Source organism: Oryx dammah, unplaced genomic scaffold, assembly GCF_014754425.2.
Source record: "Oryx dammah isolate SB20612 unplaced genomic scaffold, SCBI_Odam_1.1 HiC_scaffold_26, whole genome shotgun sequence".
In the NCBI taxonomy this organism is placed as follows: Eukaryota; Metazoa; Chordata; class Mammalia; order Artiodactyla; family Bovidae; genus Oryx; species Oryx dammah.
Window position 1 is genome coordinate 1026629 of NW_024070210.1, and position 19850 is coordinate 1046478.

General features: G+C 60.1%; 1 protein-coding gene across 8 annotated transcripts in view; it reads left to right on the forward strand.

Moving 5' to 3' along the window:
* The window catches only part of TTC7B (tetratricopeptide repeat domain 7B), a 240733-nt gene that overhangs the window by 213284 nt on the left and 7599 nt on the right, over positions 1–19850 (forward strand). For all 8 annotated transcript variants that reach the window (XM_040227474.1, XM_040227473.1, XM_040227472.1 and 5 more), the window contains one exon: positions 4221–4423. In XM_040227474.1, coding sequence (XP_040083408.1) covers positions 4221–4423 — 203 coding nt within the window. The remainder of the gene's footprint in view (positions 1–4220; positions 4424–19850) is intronic.

Consider the following 19850-nt stretch of genomic DNA (forward strand, 5'->3'; position numbering starts at 1 on the left):
GGGAGTGGGGGCCCACGCAGGAGGGCGGGCCGTGGTCAGACCAGGCCCGTGGAGGGCGGGCGGGGGCGGGAGTGGGGGCCGGGAGCGCTGTTCCTGGACCGCGGGGGCTCCAGGTCGCGGAGGGGACGCCCGAGCCGGTCCCCCGGGTGAACTGATAAGCATACACAGAGGAGCCGCTGCTGGATGAGGCGCGCGGGTGAAGGATTCCGCGTGTGGCGGTGATTCTGCTTCCCGCCACTGGCGGCCTGGGAGGGGGGACAGGTGGATACTCAACCCTCGCTCGAGGTTTGGGCAGGAAACAGGAAGTCGTGAGGGGCGTTTTAAAGCCAAGGAAGGTGAGGAGAAGGCCTGGGCGGGAACGCTGGTGGAGGAAGGGACAGCCAGGACCCAGACCTGAAGGGACATCCCTGCGGGTCCAGTTCTAAGACTCCACGCTCCCGATGCAGGCGCCCCGGTTCCATCCCTGGTCAGGGAACTGGAGCCCACAGGCCACACCTGAGAGCTCCTGGGCTGCGACTGGAGAGCCCTCACCCCACCACTGGGGTCCAGTGTAGACCCCAGAAATGGGGGAGGAGAGGAAAGCCAAGCCAGTGGCAAGGGAGTGGTCAGCAAGGTGGGGGAAAGCGAGGGGGTGCTGTCCCTGCAGCAGGGGGAACCCAGGGGCTTGGGTCCCGGGCTAGACTCACAGAGACCCCAGCCCCGCCACCGTCTGCCGGGACCTGCTTCCCCAGGCCTGCTGCTCTCCCTGCAAAGTGACACCATCGGGACAGTCACGGTGACGCACGAGCGTGCTCAGCAGGCGGCGATCACTCAGGAGCTTATGAGATAACGATTTCTAAATCAGCCTTGTATTTTTAATGTATTTTTAAAGGTTATACTCCATGTATAAAATAAAATATGATAAGTAATGTATGCTGAATACCATATTGGGCTTCCCAGGTAGTGCTAGTGGTAAAGGACCCGCCCACGATGCAAGGGTGACGAGACGTGGTTTGATCCCTGGTCAGGAAGGTCCCCTGGAGGAGGGCAGGGCAACCCACTCCTGCATTCTTGCCTGAAAAATCCCGTGGACAGCAGAGCCTGGCAGGCTACGGTCCAGGAGGTCTCAAAGAGTCGGACACGACTGAGTATGCACACACTGTACATGTGTGTATATTAGGCATATAATATATAATGCACCCACTACACCTGTGTGTATTGTAATAGTATATGTAGTAATTCCAGGACATAGTCTGTATGTCTATTAATTGTATGGTGCGCTGTAACCCGCTCCATAGTGCTGTCGAATGTTCCCCGCAGCCCCGTGTGGTACAGCACATCCTCGTAGATTCTTTCATCCCTAATAGTCCGTGTGTCTCAGTCCCCTGCCCCTTCCCCTTCCCTTTCCGCTCTGTGAGTAAACAGTGAGTTTTCAGTGGACAGAGGAGCTAGGAGGTGCTGAGAGGGTGGATAAGGAGGAGACAGGAGCCTGTGTTGGGTTTGGCATCTGGGAGTTGGAGACACAGATACGCATTGTCAGTGGAGCGTTGGGGATGGGGCCGCCCTGGTGGGGGTGGGGGGCACAGTCCTCGCAGGGAGACCCCTGAGGGGCCGAGAGGGGACAGCAGGGGTCAAGGACAGAGGTGAGAGGTGAGGGGCTTCCCTGCCGGCTGCTGCCAGCTCCTTGGGTGGCGAGTCAGGGTCAGCTGAGGGTCAGGGCTCAGGAAGCAGCAGGGCCAGGAAAACAGCGGGGCCGGGGACAAAGTGTGTCACAAACGTGGTGAAACACGGCGTCCGAGTCTCGCCGTCGCCGATGCAAAGGGGTCGCCCTTGACAGTGGACACAGCCGTTTGCAAACTCGGAAACAAATGTCCAGTGTGCAGCAGGACCCCAACAGGGCCTCCGCGAGGGCAGGACATGGGCTGCACTCCTCACAGGGACGGCAGGCCCGGCGCGGGGTCCTAGAGGGGCGCAGGGCCGGGACCCACCCATGAAAGCAGAGCCCCTGCCTCCTTCCCCTTCCTGAGCCACCCAAAGCAGAAGCAGTGAAGGGCCATTCCCGTGGGAGCGGATGAGGGTGGCGGCCTCCCCAGGCCTGCTGACTCTGCCAGGAGGCAGGAAGCGCGTCGGTTCGCAGGACCGCTGTCCTCTTAGCCCTCATGGAATTTCCATGAAAGAGCCGATTCACGAAGGCAGGGGAGCCCGCGTGCTGCCCAGGAAGCCAGCACCAGCTTGCCCAGCTTGTTTTCCAGGCACCAGGCTCCTCTCCCTGGAGAAGCAGGGCTTGGGGTGAGGGAGTGGTTTGAAGGGTCAGGGAGCCCGCAGGGTCCAGGGGAAGCTGGTCCCCACGCGCCTTTTCCTTCCCCCGCCACTGCCAGCGGCCCGGCTGAAGGGGGTCTGAGGGCATCCGCGCCAGGGGTGGCCCTCCCGCGGGTCTCAGAGAAGCGCCCCTGGGCAGCCGGAGCCCCGGGGAGCAGGCGTCTCGGTGAGGGGAGCGTCTCTGTCTCCAGGGGACACGCAGCCCCGCGCCAGGCACACGGCTGACCGGAGGGGTCCAGGCTGCTCAGCGACCACCCTCCCCCCGCCCCCATCGCCCAGGACCTCTGCACGTCCCAAGCCTGAGACAGAGCTTGGGGCCCAGTTCTCAGCCTCGCAGCTGACGCCGAGCAGGAGCCCAACTAGTATCTGAAACTAGATGCAGGAACGGGGGCACCGGGCACCTGGGAGCCTGCAGGTGTGTCCCAGGCCAGGTCCCCTGGGTAGGAGCCCCCCTCACCATTCAAGGGGGCAGCTCCCCAGGCCTGCATCTGCTAATGCGCTCAGAAGGCCCTTGTCCCTCTCCTTTACCTGAATGTAGCCCTGGTGAAGGGGTCCTGCCTGTGGGGTCAGGGAAGGCTGCGGGCTGAGGAGTGCCCGGGGCGCGAGACCTTGGGGAAGGGGTGAGCCCCGCAGGGCTTTGCCAGGGAGGCTGCTCTGGTGGTGAGTGCGCGGGACACACGGAGGGGCTGGAGGAGACAGGAGCGGGGAGGAGGCCGTTCCTCCAGGAGACGCCGCCAGAGGTGTGTGGGGAGAGTGGGCGTCTCCTGGCCCTTTTCCATTGCGTTCTTCCACGTTCCTATCCTCGTGTGCATCCGGTTCTACACAACATATTAGTATGTGTGGAGGTTGGAGACGTGGGCACAGAAACAGCTTTCTCTGCCAGGGCAGAGGGCAGTGGTCAGGGCAGGACCGGTGAGGAAGGGAAGGGGTGGCCCTGAGCTGGGAGGCGGCGGCAGTGGGCCCAGAGCGGGGGTCGGAGCGGGGGTCGGACCGACGGTCATCTGCAGGGGCCCTGTGTGCAGACGAGGGAGCCTTGGGGCTGCTGGAGGAGGGGTCCTGCTGCTGCTGTTTGGAAAGTGGCAGCCTGGGGTCTCAACGGGCTGTGCTGGGCTCGGGTAATAGTCCCCGCGCCCGGTGGCCTTCCCGGTTCGGCCCAGGACGGGGTCGGATCGAGCAGCCATCTGACATCGTACCCACAGACATGTCAGCCTCTACCCGCGGCCCTTATCACGCTTGCGGGCTTCAGAAGAACCGGCTGAGGGGCAGCGCCATTGCCTGCTGAGGGGCTGTGCACCTTTCCTTGGCCCGTCCTTGGGCTCAGCCAGCCCTTGTTCTGTGGACGTCAGAGCTGAGGGCCGGTGTCCTGGGTAGGCCTGGGGGAGGTGTCCTCCAGGGGCGGGTGTCCTCCAGGGGCGGGTGTCCTCCAGGAGTGGGTGTCCAGGGGCGGGAGTCCTCCTGGGGTGGGTGTCCTCTGGGGGCGGGAGTCCTCCTGGGGTGGGTGTCCTCTGGGGGCAGGAGTCTTCTCAGGGAGGTGTCCTCCAGGGGCGGGTGTCCTCCAGGGGTGGGTGTCCTCTGGGGGTGGGTGTCCTCCTGGGGTAGGTATCCTCCGGGGACGGGAGTCCTCCTGGGGTGGGTGTCCTCCAGGGGTGGGTGTCCTCCAGGGGCAGTGGGCCCAGCAGGCCTCAGGCCCCTCTTGGTGGTGACAGGTGTCTCCTCGGAGGCCCTGTGGCTGTGACTCTTGTGCCCCTATTGGGGGCAGGAAGGACTGTCACCCGGCTGTTCCCACTTGGGCTGGGGCGGGCTCGGGCCCCTGCCAGGCTCCCTCGGGGGAGGTCAGCGTCCCAGCCAGAGCCCTGGCCATCTGCAGGGCATCTGGGGCGCGGTGACCTGGGATGCATCTGCCTGTGCTCTCGTTCTCACAGCGGAAGTCTACATCGGCATCGGGAAGCCCGCGGAGGCCACGGCCTGCACGCAGGAAGCTGCCAACCTCTTCCCCATGTCCCACAACGTCCTCTACATGCGCGGCCAGGTGGCGGAGCTCCGCGGGAACGTGGACGAGGCCCAGCGGTGGTACGAGGAGGCCTTGTCCATCAGCCCCACCCACGTGAAGAGCATGCAGCGGCTGGTGAGTCCAGGGGTGCCCCTCCGAGGCAGCGGGTGCGCCGTCCCTGTGGTGGTCTGCGCAGGGGGAGCTCCTGGGTGTGGGCAGCACACGGCCTGCCTCGGCGCCTGGGCTCACTGAGGGCAGAGTCTGGGTCAGAGGCCTCGGGCCAGCCGGCCAAGCCTCCCTGTGGCTCCGGGCTTAATGAACACGTTCTTGTGGCCCTGGGCGCCGTCACCGTCGTCTTGGTCTCCGCACTGTGGGGAGCAGCCCCCTTGGGGGTGCTCACACCCCGGGGAGCCTGCAGGACAAGACTCAGAGCACTTTACATTTTCGGGGGCCCCTTGGAGCCAAGAGCTCAGCCTGTCCCCGAGGCCACTGAGTGGCAGGGACATCCAGTCAGAGGAGGGGGACAACCTCCCCGCACTGCGAGGACCCAGGGAAGTCACCCCAGCCTCCCATTAAACGAAAACATTCAGCTTGCACCCAGAGAGGCCATGAGGTTCTGTCCAGCGCTCAGAGGAGACAGTTTTGTAACTAAAAAGTGAAATGTACTCTAGATGGTCCCAAAGTCTCCATTTCTCACCGTCGCCCGCAGTAACATCGCAAAACGTAGACAGAACGGAGTGGCATCTCCTGGTTTTCAGTGGAAGGCTGGGGCGCCCACCGTTAGGGACCACGCGACCTGTGTGCTTCTGAGTCAGCTCTGGGTTCCAGTCGGCCCCGTCTGTGGTCCTGGGGCACCGTGGGCTGGTCACGCACCCCCAGGAGCCTCGGTGATTCTGTGCCTTGACCCGCTCCTTACCCAGCTCACTCGTGAGAACTCTGTGAAATGATCCATGTGACGAGCCCAGGAGAGCCCCGACACCCAGGAGGTGCTCATTCAACAGAAAACCAAAGACAGCCATTTTCAGTTTTAAAAATAAATCGGACCTGATAGTAATTCCAGCTGTTGAGTTTTTTCACCTTCCCTGTATGAGCCTTTCACAGCTCAATAGAGCTTTATAAATAATCGTATGTATTATCCAAACATTCTTTTGTTTGATTAGAAGCATTACATGGCTTTTTATCTTTGTCTCACTATTTTAAAAGGAATTTGTAAAGAGCTTCTGAGGTCTCTCTGCCTTTGCCGAAGTATCACAGAAGAGGTATAATCAAGGCCATGTACCCAGCTTTTTTATTAAAAAGGGGCAGCGTGTTTCTACCCTGGGGCCTATAAATTGTTCAGAGAAGTATTTCTTGTTCATCCCCAAGGGGAACACATGAGACAGCAGATCGAATAGGAAAGTCGCACCAGGAAGGTTTTCGGTTTCACCTTCGGAGCTTTGTCGAGACACCTGAGCCCCCTGACAAGTGCCAGGTGCTTTCCTTTCGAAAGGAGCAGCCTCGGGCCCAGGCTAGCAGAGCTGGTGAGCGAGGGCTGGGTGGTGGAGGAGCCTTGCCTGTTGGATCCAGAGCCTTCTGGATCCAGAAGCCTTGCCGGTTGGATCCAGAGCCTGTGGGACCCAGCTGAGCCTTCTGTGGCCCAGAGACATTAGCTCCCTTAGGGGTCTCACCAGTAGAAAACTGTCATAATAATAAAAATAAACCCCTAAGACGTCTCAATGGGCTTCCCTGGTGGCTCAGTGGTAAAGAATCTACCCGGCAGTGCAGGGGACATGAGTTCCGTCCCTGGGCCGGGAAGATCCTCTGGAGGAGGGCACGGCAGCCCGCTCCGGGATTCTTGCCTGGAGAATCCCAGGGACAGGGGCGCCTGGTGGGCTGCAGTCCACAGGGTCACAGAGAGTCAGACCCTACTGGGCGAGTAAGCACTGGCCGATTCGGCCTAAAAAGATCAGAAAGAAGTGAAGACGAGGGGGCAGCAGGGAGACGAGGCCGTCTTTTCACCAGGTCACACCCCAGGGAAGAGTCAGGGCTCTAGACTTACGTGGCAGAGGAGGCGGAAGCAGACGTGAGCGTCAGCACCCACTGACTCTAGGGGAGCAGGCCGTGCAGTGATGGGGGGCACCAGGGAGGCCTGCCTGGCCGGCCAGGCCAGGGGTCAGCGGTCAAGACTAGATGGAGTTTGAAGAACCTGAGCAGCAAAGAGGACCACCCCGCCCCTCCCAAAGATCAAGGCAAGGGGTTCCAAAGGAAGGAACTGCCTGCAGGCCGACTGCAGGCCATGGACAAACCCAGAGGGCAGGAAGCGTGTCTGCGCCAGCCCTGATGCTCAGGGAGAGAGGGGAGGAGCAGAGGGGCTGTTGGAGGAGGGAGCCGTCTTGAGAGAAGGAAGCTGTGTTCTGCGTCACAGGTAGAGACCAGGGGTTGATGCTAAACGTGGAGAGTGGTTCCCAGTCAGGGGCGTGAGCTTGTTCCCCGAGGAAGGGATATTTGTTCCCTTTGGGAGCAGGTTAGTGGTAATGTGTGCCAGCCCCCTCCACCAGCCCAGCTTATAGGAGAGGCATGACTGCAGAGAAATGCAAGCACAGTAATATTGTTTGAAAAGCATTAATGACTTGGAGGCAGATGGTTTTCATTAAAGCATCAAATGCATTAAAGGTGACACAAGGTCAGACTTGACGACAGAAATGTGCGCGAAGCTCCAACAAAATCTGACAGTTCCTAATAGTTTCAGCCTTCAGAGATGCGTCTGAATTCACAAGCACACACCAGAAAAATAAAATAAAAAATGAAAAAAAAATAAATTCACATACAGCAAGAAGAAAGAAGAGAAATCTTGTGTTTAATATTAATAATGAGTTAGCACAAGATAAGAGAGCTGAGTGTGGGCAGATAGTAAGGGAGCAGTGAGCTGACAGGGTGAGGAATTACAAAGTCATGCTGTTGTCAAGGGAGGGATTCATAGAGTGATCAGACGTTTTTTCCAGAAAAATCTAAAGGCATATTTTCACATCATTTTTGCATAAGTGTATAAATTTACATACATTTGCATGCTGTGGTTAAAAAGCCTTTCACTCCCAAGACCCAAGATGAGTTAATGAAACATGGAGCAACCTTTTCCATACCAGCAGCACTGTGATCAGGAGTCGGGGGCAGACAGGGGAACTGAGGGCAGAGGAACAGCCTCTGGGTGGCACCACCCAGGCCAAGGGCTGGCCGGGCTCGGAACCAGGGCCACGGTGACCAGAACAGGGCCAGGCTCCGCAAGCAGCGCCGTGAGCCTGCCCTCCGATCATGTCAGCCTGGGCTCCCGAGCAGAATGTGAGATGAGGGGGAGAGAGAGGAACAGAGCCTCTAAGGGAGAGGTGAGTGTGGAAGGGGGCCAGGAGGGCTGTGTGCAGGAGCTGATGTAAGACCAGAGGGGAAGTGTTGCTGAGAAAGACTTACCCTGGATCACATTACCTGTGTGCCCAACTGGTCAAAAAAGGTGTGGAATCAGAAGCAGATGGTGGGGCTCGCCCAGGGCGTGCTGAGGGCGGCAGGGCAGCGTGTGGGCGACATGCCCGTGCAGCTCTATGGAGGACACGAGCTGGAGAGGGACTGGGCCCAGGGGCCCCTGCCCGCCCCCGGCCCCAGGAAGGAAGAGGACGGATGTGTGCCCCGAGTGTGGGGCCTCCAACTGAGGCAGACAAAGATCTCGGAGCTGATGCAGAGCAGGAGAAAATAGAATGAAAGTTCTCAGGGCCATGCCCTTGCACGTTGAAGGTCTCACAACAAGGCTGGACGCCTGTCCAGGGACAGAGGCCAGCTGTCCTTCAAAGGAGGGTAGCTGGGAGGCCAGGGAGCTGGTAAATTTCTCCCGCTCTGCTGTGGGAACTAGTGAGAAAGGCCCCGTGGTGGAGCTCCCAGAGAAAAGGAAGGACAACCAGGAAAAGAGACCAGTGGGGGCCAGGGGTCGGGTGACCCACCGCGGGCACAGGGTGAAGGCCCGCCTGCCTGCCTTGGCTGGACAGCCCCTTGATGGTTGGTGGCAGGGCAGAAAGGCCCCATCAGTGAGGCGGGAAGGGATTCCTGCTCGGCGGAAAGACAGTTTGGGGATCACCATAATAAAGGGCCAGTCGGATAACAGAACAAGCTTTTTGTCTGGGCCTCAAGTGTCCAGAAGTGCTGGTCGACCTCTGTGGCTGGGCTGAGGCATGAGCTCCAGGCTAAGGTTCCAGGACAAGCTGTCCCTGAGGGTTTCCTCCATGATCTTACATTTTCTTCTTTCTTCTTTTAAAAGTCTTTATTGAATTTGTTACAGTATTGCTTCTGCTTTATGTTTTCGGGGGGGGTTTTGGCTCCAAGGCATTTGAGCGGGATCTTAGCCCCCCCAAGCTGGAATCAAACCCACATCCCCCACACTGGAAGGCCAAGTCCAACCACTGGACGTCCAGGGAAGTCCCCTGCCTTAGGCTTTCTGAAACATGGGAAGTCTGCAGTGACATCAAGCATGAGAACTTTAGACGTGGGTCGCAGTTCTGTTTCAGGAGCACGTGAGTCGCAGAGGCTGGCAGAGAACGGCCATGCTGTCGGAAAAGTGGATTTTATTACGAAATACCCGGGGGCACGCCCTGCTGGCGGTGGGTCTGGAAGGAGGACCTGAAATGTGAGGTTCTGCATGGTTACTACAGCTTAAGTTGTTTTCACGGCCCTAAAGTTTGAGCCAGAAGCATCAAATCAAGGCTCACAACATCGCTCGGAAGTCGGAGCTTTAACTGTCTAGAAGCTTACAGGCTTGATTACTGAGGGCAAATGTTTCATCCCATTACGCATGACAAGCCAGAAGGGTGGCAGAGAGGGTTTGAATCCAGGAAAGGAGGTGAGCTCCAGCCAGAAGGGAGGGAGGGAGGGATTGAATCCAGGAGAGGAGGTGAGCTCCAGCTCGCCTGAGGAGAGGAGGTGAGCTCCGGCTCGCCTGAGGCGGCAGCTTGTGCTGCTAAATTATGAAACTCCGGTGTTTCCATTCCTCTCGCTCTTTTAAAGTGTTCATCTGTTTCATGAGATTCGGGAGAAATTGCTTGTGTCTCATATTTCATTATTTAGAAGCATGTTTTCTAACGGATACCCCTGTTGGAGGAGAGAGGCAGCAGGAAGCTGGTGAATTTTTCAGGGTGATTCTAGAGATGGCCCTGCTGGCTCAGATGGTAAAGAATCTGCCTGCAGTGCAGGAGAACTAGGTTGGATGCCTGGGTGGGGAACATCCCCTGGAGAAGGGAATGACAACCCACTCCAGTATTCTTGCCCAGAGAATTCCGCAGAGAGAGAAGCCTGGTGGGCTATAGTCCAAGGGGTCAAAAAGAGTCAGACGTGACTGAGCGATTAACACTTTCACCAGAGATGGCCACTGAGTCTGTGGATCTAATTTATCCATCAGGTTAGCAAGGGGGACCCGGGGCCAGGGCACAGACGGACAGGCCAGGGCTACACATCTTTGCCTTGGAGAAACCCGCCTTAGAGAAGGGAACTCTGATCCTATTACTCTAGACGAGCCCCAGGGACAGTTGAGGTAATGGAGCAGAACGGGGATGTTCCCCTGCCGAACGCTCGTCCTTAGAAACCGATCTCTTTCATCCAAAGTATCAATTTCTCTCCTCGCACGCGAGGCATGATTGGGAGGGAACAAAACTACCACAGTCGAGTGAGAAGGCCGTCTCCTCTGTTCATCGTATTTCATTTACTTTCAGGATTTTAAAACTGCTTTTAAACATAAGGAGGATGATTGTTTGCTTTAAAGACTAATGAAGTATTTAGAGGGCCACCCTTTCTGCGCGCCTGTGTGCTGTTGATGGCCATCTTTGAAAAGCGTACAGGCCTTCGTTTCTCTGCTGTCGTTCTTGGCTGTTTATCTGGGGCCAGACCGACAGAGAGGAGGGTGCAGGGCTTCCTACCAGCTGCTGGTTCTCCAGCCAGCTCGGCTGCCACCCTTTCACGGTACTCACTGCCTCTTAGCAACTCTGACAGCTTCAGGCTCTTCTGAGAACTGGGAATCCTTGGCATAAACATAACCTTCACCTCTGAAAAGAAATTTAAAACCTCATCCTCCACGTCTGATGTCTATTCTTGCAAGATGCGGTGAATCGAGAATTTCATTTTTGCTGATGGGAACGGCACTGCGCTTGGTGACCTGCCCCAGGTCACGTTTCAAGTTGGGAGCAGAGCCAGGACTGGAGGGTCGAGTCTGTTAAGGGCCTAGAGCTTGGACAGTCAACAGCACAGCAGTCACCAGCGTGGTGCCGGGGCCAGCCCACCTGGGTCCCTGCTTTATCACTTCCTGACTGTGTGGCCAAGTCCCTTAGTCTTCCTGGGCCTCCATTTTCTCAGCTGTGGAATGGGGATAATAACAGTGGCCGCCTGGTGGTATGGTTTTGCGGGTTGAGTCCCACAGGCTCCCTAAGCACTAGCTCAGGTCCACCCGCCCGTGGTGGAGGCCCCCCTGTGTCTATTTGAGGGGAGTTCTTTTCTGGAGGAGCTGACCTCGGAAGTGGCTTTCCCCCTGAACCGAATTTCAGCAACTAGAGGAGGTGAAGTAAGAACCTATCATGGCACATGCTTGGCCAGAAGCATGGTGCTTTCCTTTTCAAGTATTACTTTCTGACTGTGGCTTTCGAGCCTGTCTCCCTGGTCATCGCAGCTGAAAGGGGTCAGGAAACAGCAGAGGCCTCCGCTGGCCTGAGCTGTCTCAGGCAGAGACAGAAGGCGTCACCTCTGCCTGGGCTCAGGGGTGTCCACGCCGGGCCAGACCAGACTGCTGTGGACGATGGCCCGTGGCCAGGCTATGCTGGGGCCTCGGCCTAGGAGCAGACTCGGGGCTCACTGCCCAGGGGAGCCTATCTTGGCCCCCCCGCCCACCCACCCTGGTGGGAGGTGTCGGCCCCTGGACCTCCCTCCCTGGAAGCACTGGTTGAACCGACGCAGAGCTCTCTGCTCCCTGGGGGAGGCATCCCGCCTAGCAGCGCAGTGGCTGCGTAGACTGGGGGGTGACCGCCGGCTTGGGGGTTGGAGGGGGGGGAGGTGACCGTGCCCTTCACAGCTGTCACCGCTCCCCTGTTTTGAGTGAAAGCCCGGCCCAAAGCCTGGGGCCGCTGCCTTGACTAGACTCAGCAGAGCCCACAGGCTAGTCTCGCCGGTCAGGTTCACCGGCTCCCTGTCCCTCGTCCTCGGCACAGGCACCGTCGGCCACAAGGACAGGAAATGACGGAGGGGGCGCCGTGGCGGCCTAGGCGGGGCTGAGTGACAGACTTCAGGAGGATGAGCCGGGCTCCCGGGCGGGGCTCCGGGTGTGCCGGCCTGGCGGGGGCCCTCAGACCTGCTCCGGGGGCTGAAAGCGAGAGAAGGCGGCCCGCAGCCCTCCGCTCGAGGGCTGGGGTGGGGCAGCGACAGCCCCTCTCGCGCTCAGACTCTGTCCTGTCGTCCCCAGACACTCCTCCACGCCAGCCCTTGCACGCGTCTGGGGGCGTGGTGGCTGGGACCACAGCCAGCCAGGGCTCAGGACTGGAGTCGCGTGGCCTCGGCCCCCAGGAGCAGCGTCGCGCTGAGAGGCCCGGCCCAGGGCAGGCGTCTGCCGGGGCTTCGGGGTCTCTCAGTCCAGGCGGGCGCGGACCCGCGACCTCGCCCACGGGAGGCGAGTTCCCGACCAGAGGTCAGAACGGCAGCTCACAAAGAGTCCACCGGTCCTTGGTGGGAGCCCTGTGCGCTCTCCCTGTTCCCGGCCAAGCTCCGGGCCAGGCCCCAAGGCCCGACCCCGACACGGGTGCTGGGAGGCTCAGGTGGTCCCCGGGGCGGCGGCGAGGGGGCGAGGAAGCCGCTGGTTGGCACGGCGGCACCAAGGGGCTGTGCTGGTTCAGGCAGCGCCCCTCCTGCCACGGAGCCTCTTCAGGGGCCGCTTCTCACCCACCTTCTTCCCTCAAGACCAGGGCCTCCCGGGGAATGCCCCCTGGAGACAGCCCAGCCCAGCAAGGGGCAGCCTCCCGTGTGCCCGCGAGTGTCACTAAGCATCGTTTCCTGTCTGAAAACAGCGGACACCCAGACCCCACCGCCCCGGCCGGGTGAACTCTCCTGTGGGTCACCCCTCCGTCCTCTATCCCCAAGGACACTTCCTGGTCCCTTGATGGTGACTCAGCCCCTCCTACTGGCTCCCCCCATAGACCGTGGGCCTGGTGTCCCATTGGGCTGAGACCACCTCTGCTCTTGGTCCCAGATTGAGGGAGATCCTTCTTTCACCCCCGACCCCCACCCCAAACCCAGTTGGAAGCAGCTTCCTTATTTCCACAGCACCACGGTATCTTCCTGGCTCTCACAGCTCGCTCAGAGGGTGGCTCCTCTGGGGAAGGGAAAGGGGTATCACGTTGCCCTAACTGGGTTTGCAGAGTGCCTGCTTTGGGGCTTCCCGGGCGGTGCAGGTGGTAAAGCCTGCCTGCCAATGCCGGAGCCACAAGAGACGCGGGTTCAATCCCTGCGTGGGGAAGATACCCTGGAGGAGGAAGTGGGCACCCACTGCAGTTTTCTTGCCTGGAGAATCCCATGGACAGAGGAGCCTGGCGGGCTGCCGTCCACGGGGTCGCAGAGTCACCCGTCTCTGAGTGGGAGGCGACGGCGGTGGAGGAAACGGAGAGCCGGTCTGCTGAAGCGGGTGGGGGGGCACCCAGGGGAGGGCGTGAGAGCGGGTGGGGGGCACCGGGAATGGCCTGGGGAGAAGGGGAGGGCGTGAGAGCGGGTGGGGGGCACCGGGAACGGCCTGGGGAGAAGCGGGGACTGAACGGTGTCTATGGCGCCAGCTGCGTCTTCACTCCTTTGGAGCTGAGAGCGTTTTCAGCTGGGCATGAGTGTCCTCAGTGGAGCGAAAGGCACGTTCCCTGGGACTCTGGAACTTCTGCTGGGCGCCTGCGCGACCCCTGTGTGGCTTGTGGCCTTGTTCTCGCCGCCCACCCACCCCCAGGCATCCTCCCAGCCCCAGCGGCCTCATTCAGGGCAGACGTGGTCTCTGCAGACATTTTCTGCTTGATTATCGGGTCCTCCCTCCCGCTGCAACGTTTTCTGGGGCTGGCCAGGGCTCCGTGGCTTCGGGCCACCCCTGATTTCACTGAGGACTGAAGTCACAGGCCCAGAAGCAGCGCAGACCCCATGCAGGCTCTGAAATGCAAGCCATGCCACCAGGCGTTCCTTCGCAGCAACTTAAGGGAACAAAAATAGAGAGTTGTGTGTTTCTATTTTCTGTGCTGTGCTCTTGTCGTTCAGGCACTCAGTCGTGTCCGACTCTTTGCGAGCCCGTGGATCGCAGCACGCCAGGCCTCCCTGTCCATCACCAACTCCTGGAGTTTACCCAGACCCATGTCCATCGAGTTGGTGATGCCATCCAGCCATCTCATCCTCTGTCGTCCCCTTCTCCTCCTGCCCCCAATCCCTCCCAGCATCAGAGGCTTTTGTTTATTTCTCTTTTCTGTTTTGTAATCTTAGATGACTCATAGGCAGTGTGGTTCAGTGTCTAATTACTAATGATGATCTAAAATTATTTAAAATCTGACGTACCCTACCCAAACCACTCATTCTTAGCAATCTGCTCCAGTCTTCTGGGACGTTTTGACATCTCGCTTCCGCCACCTTCCCGCCTCGCCACGGTCTTGCTCCCTAGCTGGGATTAGGAGCTTGGCCCGGATCTGTCCCACTTGCCAGGGCCGTCCTGTGCTCTAGGCGCGGCCCCTAGCTCCCTCCTTGTCTCAGGCCTCCCTGGATCTCAGCCCTGCTGCTTCCTTGGCTTCCTGAGCATCTTCCCCGACACTGGCCACCTCTGAACTCGGCCCGAGGGCGTGGCGAGGCGGCCCCCGTCTCCTCCTGGGGGCATTTGGGGCCACCCGGGCTGGCAGCCCCAGCCTGCCTGACGCTTAAACTGCCCCCATCTTCCGCTGCTGGTCTCAGAGATGCCCCCTCACTAGTGTTTCTGGACTTTCTCTCTGGGCCGTGTCTTCCCTCGTGTGGTCTGAACCTTCTGACGGTCTGAACTTCAAACCCTTTAGCCCAAAGGCCTAGCGGGGACCTCCCACCAGAAGTTCCTGCAGGGTCTGCTTCTGGTTTTTCCTCACCAATACGAAGGATGAGGGACCAGAGTGGACGGGTGGCAGACGAAAGCCTTTGGACCTGGAGCTCCCGAGAGAGTGGAGGGCACCCCAGGGTTTAGAGCGCCCGTGGGATCCCCTCACCCACCCCCAGGAATCCTGACTCCATCGCTTCTGAAGATTTCATGCCCGTGGCGCTAGTGATAAAGGACCCACCTGCCGGTGCAGGAGACACAAGAGATGCGGGCGTGGTCCCTGGTGGGGAAGACGCCCTGGAGGAGGGCCTGGCAACCCACTCCAGGGTTCTTGCCTGGAGAATCCTGTGGACAGAGGAGCGGGGCGGGCTGCAGTCCATGGGGTCACAAAGAGCACGACTGAGCAACTGAGCCCTTTCCTTATCTGTTAAATGGGATCCTAGCACTTGCCTTCCTGAGCTGCAGTGGGCGTGAAACGCATCAGCTTTCTAACCTCCTGCGCGGTGACCCTGGCCCCAGAGAGCTCAGCCCCTGTTCTGGTGGGAGGAGAGGGGGTTGAAGGGCGTGACCCTGTCTTCGTGTCAAGCAGCATCTGCTGAGCTGTCTCCTTCCTCTTTTGCTCCCACCTGGGTGAAGCCTCCGTCTCTTCTCCTGCCTCTCACCTTGCCCGGGGATGTCTCCCTGCTCACAGCTGCCCGAGCCCTGGAAATGCCTAGATCCACGCGCTTCAGCGCTGGTTTGGGAGTCTGGGCGTGTGCAGGAAAGTCTCTGGGTCCGTCTTTGGTATCCCTTCTGTTGCCAAGGGGGTCGGGGGTGAGGGATTTTTAGTCCAGGCTTTCGTCGGCCACCCGTCCACTTTGGTGGACACCAATATCTTTGATGTCAGTGAAGAAAAACCAGAGGCAGGACCTGGGGGAATCTTCTAGCAGGATGTCCTCCCTAGGTCCTTGGGCTCATTGCTTAGAAGGAAGGGATGCCACACGCACCAGTGATGAAACGCCAAGGATCGCTGGGTTTCCAGCCCTCGGGCTCTGGGAAGGTGGAGACTGGGAGCCGCGCAGGCGCACAGGGCTGAGTGCTGGGTGAGGAGGCTGCCGGGGGGGCCCCCCGAGGCTTCGGCGGCCAGCTGGGGAGAGGCGGGACCCGAGTCTGAGGGCACCCCCCACCCAGCTAGCCGTTAGGTGTGGGCCTCGGGCTTCAGGAAGCTCCGGGAGCTTTTCTGCTCCACGGCCCCTCTGGCTCGGTTCCCGGGACCCCAGCCCTGCCGCCCACGCCCCGGGTTGCTTGTCCCGGTCGCTCCTGCCGGCTGCTGGCGGTCACAAGGCCCCCTCCGTCCCATCTGCACCCTCCCTCTCCTTCCTCAGCAGCTCGGGGTTTACAGAACACCTGTCCCTTAGGCACAACTCTGCAGGTACGGTTTCTTCCCACGCCTTTCAGAGCGTCCCCGAGTCATCCGGAAGGCCTGTGCAGCGCCTGTGCCGGGTCGCGCCGCCTCTAACTGCACCTAGACCCCTGCCGTCTGACAGTGGACGTGGCCTTGGCTCTCGGGAGAAACACGCTCCGTCCCTTCTCCGTGTCTCCTGGAGACCTGAGTCTCTTGCAGGCGTCAGCCTCCCCGGGGAGGGCGGGGACCCCGGCTGATGATCAGAGGGCCTGTGTCTGCAAGGAAGCTTGGACACACAGGCACTGAGCCTGGGGCCCGGCCTTGCCAGGAGGTCCGTCTTGAAGAGACCCGTGATTGAAATGCCAACTGACGTCCTTCCAGACGAAGCAGAAACTGCCTGCCCGGCCCTGCGGGGGAGCTTGTGGGTACCAGGCTGTGTCCTTCCTCATAAACAAGCGCAAAGCAGGCCTGTGGCGGAAAGCAGCCCCCCCCCGAGGGACCAGAGTCCCCCAGGTTCCCTCTGATCCCCCATGTTGGGGCCACAGGCATCCGGACAGACGCAGGAGGCTGGAACCAAAGTGCCAGCAAGCCGTCCCCGTGGGGAGCTCTCAGAACAAACCAGAAGCAAAACCTGCTTCTTTCTGGAACAAACATGCGTTTTTCCAGGCCTGTCAAAACCAGGCAGGTCAGTGGGGTTATAATTGGCTCTCTAATTAGAGCTCCCACACCTGTTAGATCTCTCTACCTGCCCCCAGGTGTCTCACCCGGAGGGGACGGATCAGCCTCTGCCTCTGGGACGGTTGACGCTGCAAACCCCGTTCCTCCTGCTGACTCTGCCCCCGCCCCCAGTGCCCACCACAGCTACAGCAGGGGGCAGCCCAGCTCACAGGGACTGACGGCTTTAGGGGGCCAGGCTCAGGAGGCCGGGTCCCCAGGGAGCCTTTGGAGGCTGAAGGGGAGGAGACAGAGGCCCGGGGGCATTCCAAGGGCATTTCACTGATACCCTCAGCTTGCCCAGGGCTTCCCCGGGGGCTCAGCAGTGAAGAACCCCCCTGCAGCAGGAGGCACAAGTTCGATCCCCAGGTCAGGAAGATCCCCTGGAGGAGGGCATGGCAACCACTCCAGTGTTCTTGGCTGGAGAGTCCCATGAACAGAGGAGCCTGGGGGCTGTGGTCCATGGGGTCACAAGGGGTCGGACACGACTGAGTGACTTAGCACAAGCTTTGTGGAGTCACATCGCCTGACGAGGGGAAAAGGCGGGCCGCTTCTCCCTTCCGCCCTCAGCCCTGGAGACAGCAGCATCCTGGGCTAACCGGCCCCAGCCCTGCAGAGACATCCCGTGAACTCGGCCCGGAGGGGTGTTCACACCACGGAAGGTGAGCACTGTGAACGGGGCGTTTTCCTTCTGGAGGCCAGTCTGCTGCACACTGTGGCCTGGGGTCAGATGGCTTAGGATGGAGGGAGGCAGGGGACAGGGAGCAGGGGGCACCCTCGAGGCAGAGCACCATGGGGTGGGCGGGCGTGCTCGTGGGGTGACGCGGTGGGGTCGCCTGGCCCCTCTGCGTGGAGACGGCCCGCAGGGGAGGCTCGGGGGGACACACAGCGCCATCCGGGGCTTGGGGACGGGAGCCGAGGGGGTGGGCAGTGCTCACGTTCTAGCTCTGCCATCCCCTGGCCACTCCTGCGACCCTGGACAGCAGTGTGGCCTCCGTCCTGCAGACACACGAGTCCCATTCTCATGAGGCCGCCGGGGGCGCTCCCGCCTGGCGGCTGTTAGGATTCTGCCCCTTCCTTTGGCTCCAGGAAGCGGCTACGAGAACCGTATAACGTGCCCAGGCCCCCGGGGCCCGGCAAGGTGGATGTTGGGTGTCCCGGGGCCCTGCCCTCTAGGAGACGGGGAGGGCTCCCTTCTTAGCAAAGCCCCCCAGACAGCGAGCAGGGGTCCCCGAGTGGCTGCGGGGGCTGAGAGCAGACCCCCGCTCCTTGGGCAGTGCGGCTGAGGGTAGGTGCCCCTGCCTGTGAGTGGCCGCCTCCGGGACCAGTGCCTTCCCTGAGTCCACGCGCGCGCCCCATGGCCTGACCACAGGCGCCGTTTGCAGCGGCTGCCCCTGACCCCTCTGACTCCCTCCCTCCATCCAGGCGACCCGTCCAGCCTCAGGGTCCACTGGGGAGCTCCCCACAGGGGCTCGTGGCCTGCAGACTTCACGGCGCTGGCATCGAAGTCCATAGAAGGGCAGCTGCCAGCACTGCAGTCCAGCCCCGAGGGCCTCTCTGCAGGGGACGGCCATGTCCCTGCCCTTCCCACGGGAATGGGGAGCATCGAGGAAGTGACGCTGCTGGCTCTTCTCTGGGGCGGTCAGCGTGAGGGCTCAGCCATGTGGGGCGAGGAGGCCGGGCCGTCCGTCCCACGGGCTCTGCAGCCCCGAGGAACCGGGGGCAGCTGCTCCGCGTCCATTGCCGAGCCAGCCCCGAGGGCAGGGCAGGGTCCCGCGTCCCAGCAAACGGGCGGCGGGACATTCAGCCCACCCCCGGACCCCCACCCGCCTTCCTGCCCGGACTCTGTGTGCCGACTCCTCCTGGTATTTGTGGAAAAAGAATTTTCCAGGGTTTATCAATTCCTGTTCTCCCTTCGTCAGAAAGTGTCTTATCATTCCTGTTTGTTCCTGTGTAAAAGTGGAAAAATAGTTCATGCCCAGTGCTTGGCGGGGATGCGGCAGCCACTGGCCAAGATGACCGCATCCCTGACAGGTAGGGGATCGCCGCCCTCCGGTGGGGGGCCTCGGCCGGCGGCTCCACGGGACTTCGAGGAAATCCCCGGGCCCTGTGGGTCCGTTGTGAGACTCCGACAGAGCCTGCAGGGCCTGGCCTGGAGGTCCCACGTGCCCCGCCGCTCCCTCCTTGCCCCACCACTCCCAGATGTGTGTGCAGGGTGCCCGCCCTCCTCGGGGAGTGGGTGACACCCACGCCCAGCGTCCACCCAGAACCAACGTGTCCTGACTGCCTTTCGGACGAGCAGCATTTACCGAGCGCCCAGTGGGTCCCAGGGCACACAGGTCCCAGGGGACTGAGACGGGCGTCCCCAGGGTCTCCCAGACTCAGAGAGAGACCCCCTCTCTCTCCCACCCACGCTGGGCCTCGCAGTGGAAGCGACCACACCTCCGGGGCCGTTCTCCCGTTTGTGTCCGTCTTACTGCTGGAGGGCCCCCCACCCACAAGGGCCTCCCCCTAGGAGGACCCCCCCAGGCAGCCCTTCCCAGCCCCCGTCCTGGCCCTCCGTGGGCACTCTGCCCTGCTGAAGGCAGGAAAGAGGCCGCCTTGCCATGTTTTCTGCTTGTTTCTCCAATTAAAGTTTAAGCCCGAAAAGAACAGATATGCACCAGGTATGTAGCTCAGTTCAGTCAGAACAGTCCCTCAGTCGTGTCAGACTCTTTGCAACCCCACGGACTGCAGCACGCCAAGCCTCCCTGTCCATCACCAACTCACGGAGCTTATCCAAACTCATGTCCATCCAGTCGGTGATGCCATCCAGCCATCTCATCCTCTGTCGTCCCCTTCTTCTCCTGCCCCCAATCCCTCCCGGCATCAGAGTCTTTTCCAATGAGTCAACTCTTCCCATGAGGTGGCCAAAGTACTGGAGCTTCAGCTTTAGCATCATTCCTTCCAAAGAAATCCCAGGACTGATCTCCTTCAGAATGCACTGGTTGGATCTCCTTGCAGTCCAAGGGACTCTCAAGAGTCTTCTCCAACACCACAGTTCAAAAGCATCAGTTCTTTGGTGCTCAGCTTTCTTTATAGTCCAACTCTCACATCCATACATGACCACAGGAAAAACCATAAGTTTGACAAGATGGACCTTTGTTGTCAAAGTAATGTCTCTGCTTTTTAATATGCTGTCTAGGTTGGTCATAGCTTTTCTTCCAAGGAGCAAGCATCTTTGAATTTCATGGCTGCAGTCACCATCTACAGTGATTTTGGAGCCCAAGAAAAGAAAGTCTGTCACTGTTTCCATTGTTTCCCCATCTATTTGCTATGAAGTTTTGGGACCAGATGCCATGATCTTCATTCTTTGAATGTTGAGTTTTAAGCCAGCTTTTTCCCTCTTCTCTTCCACTCTCGAG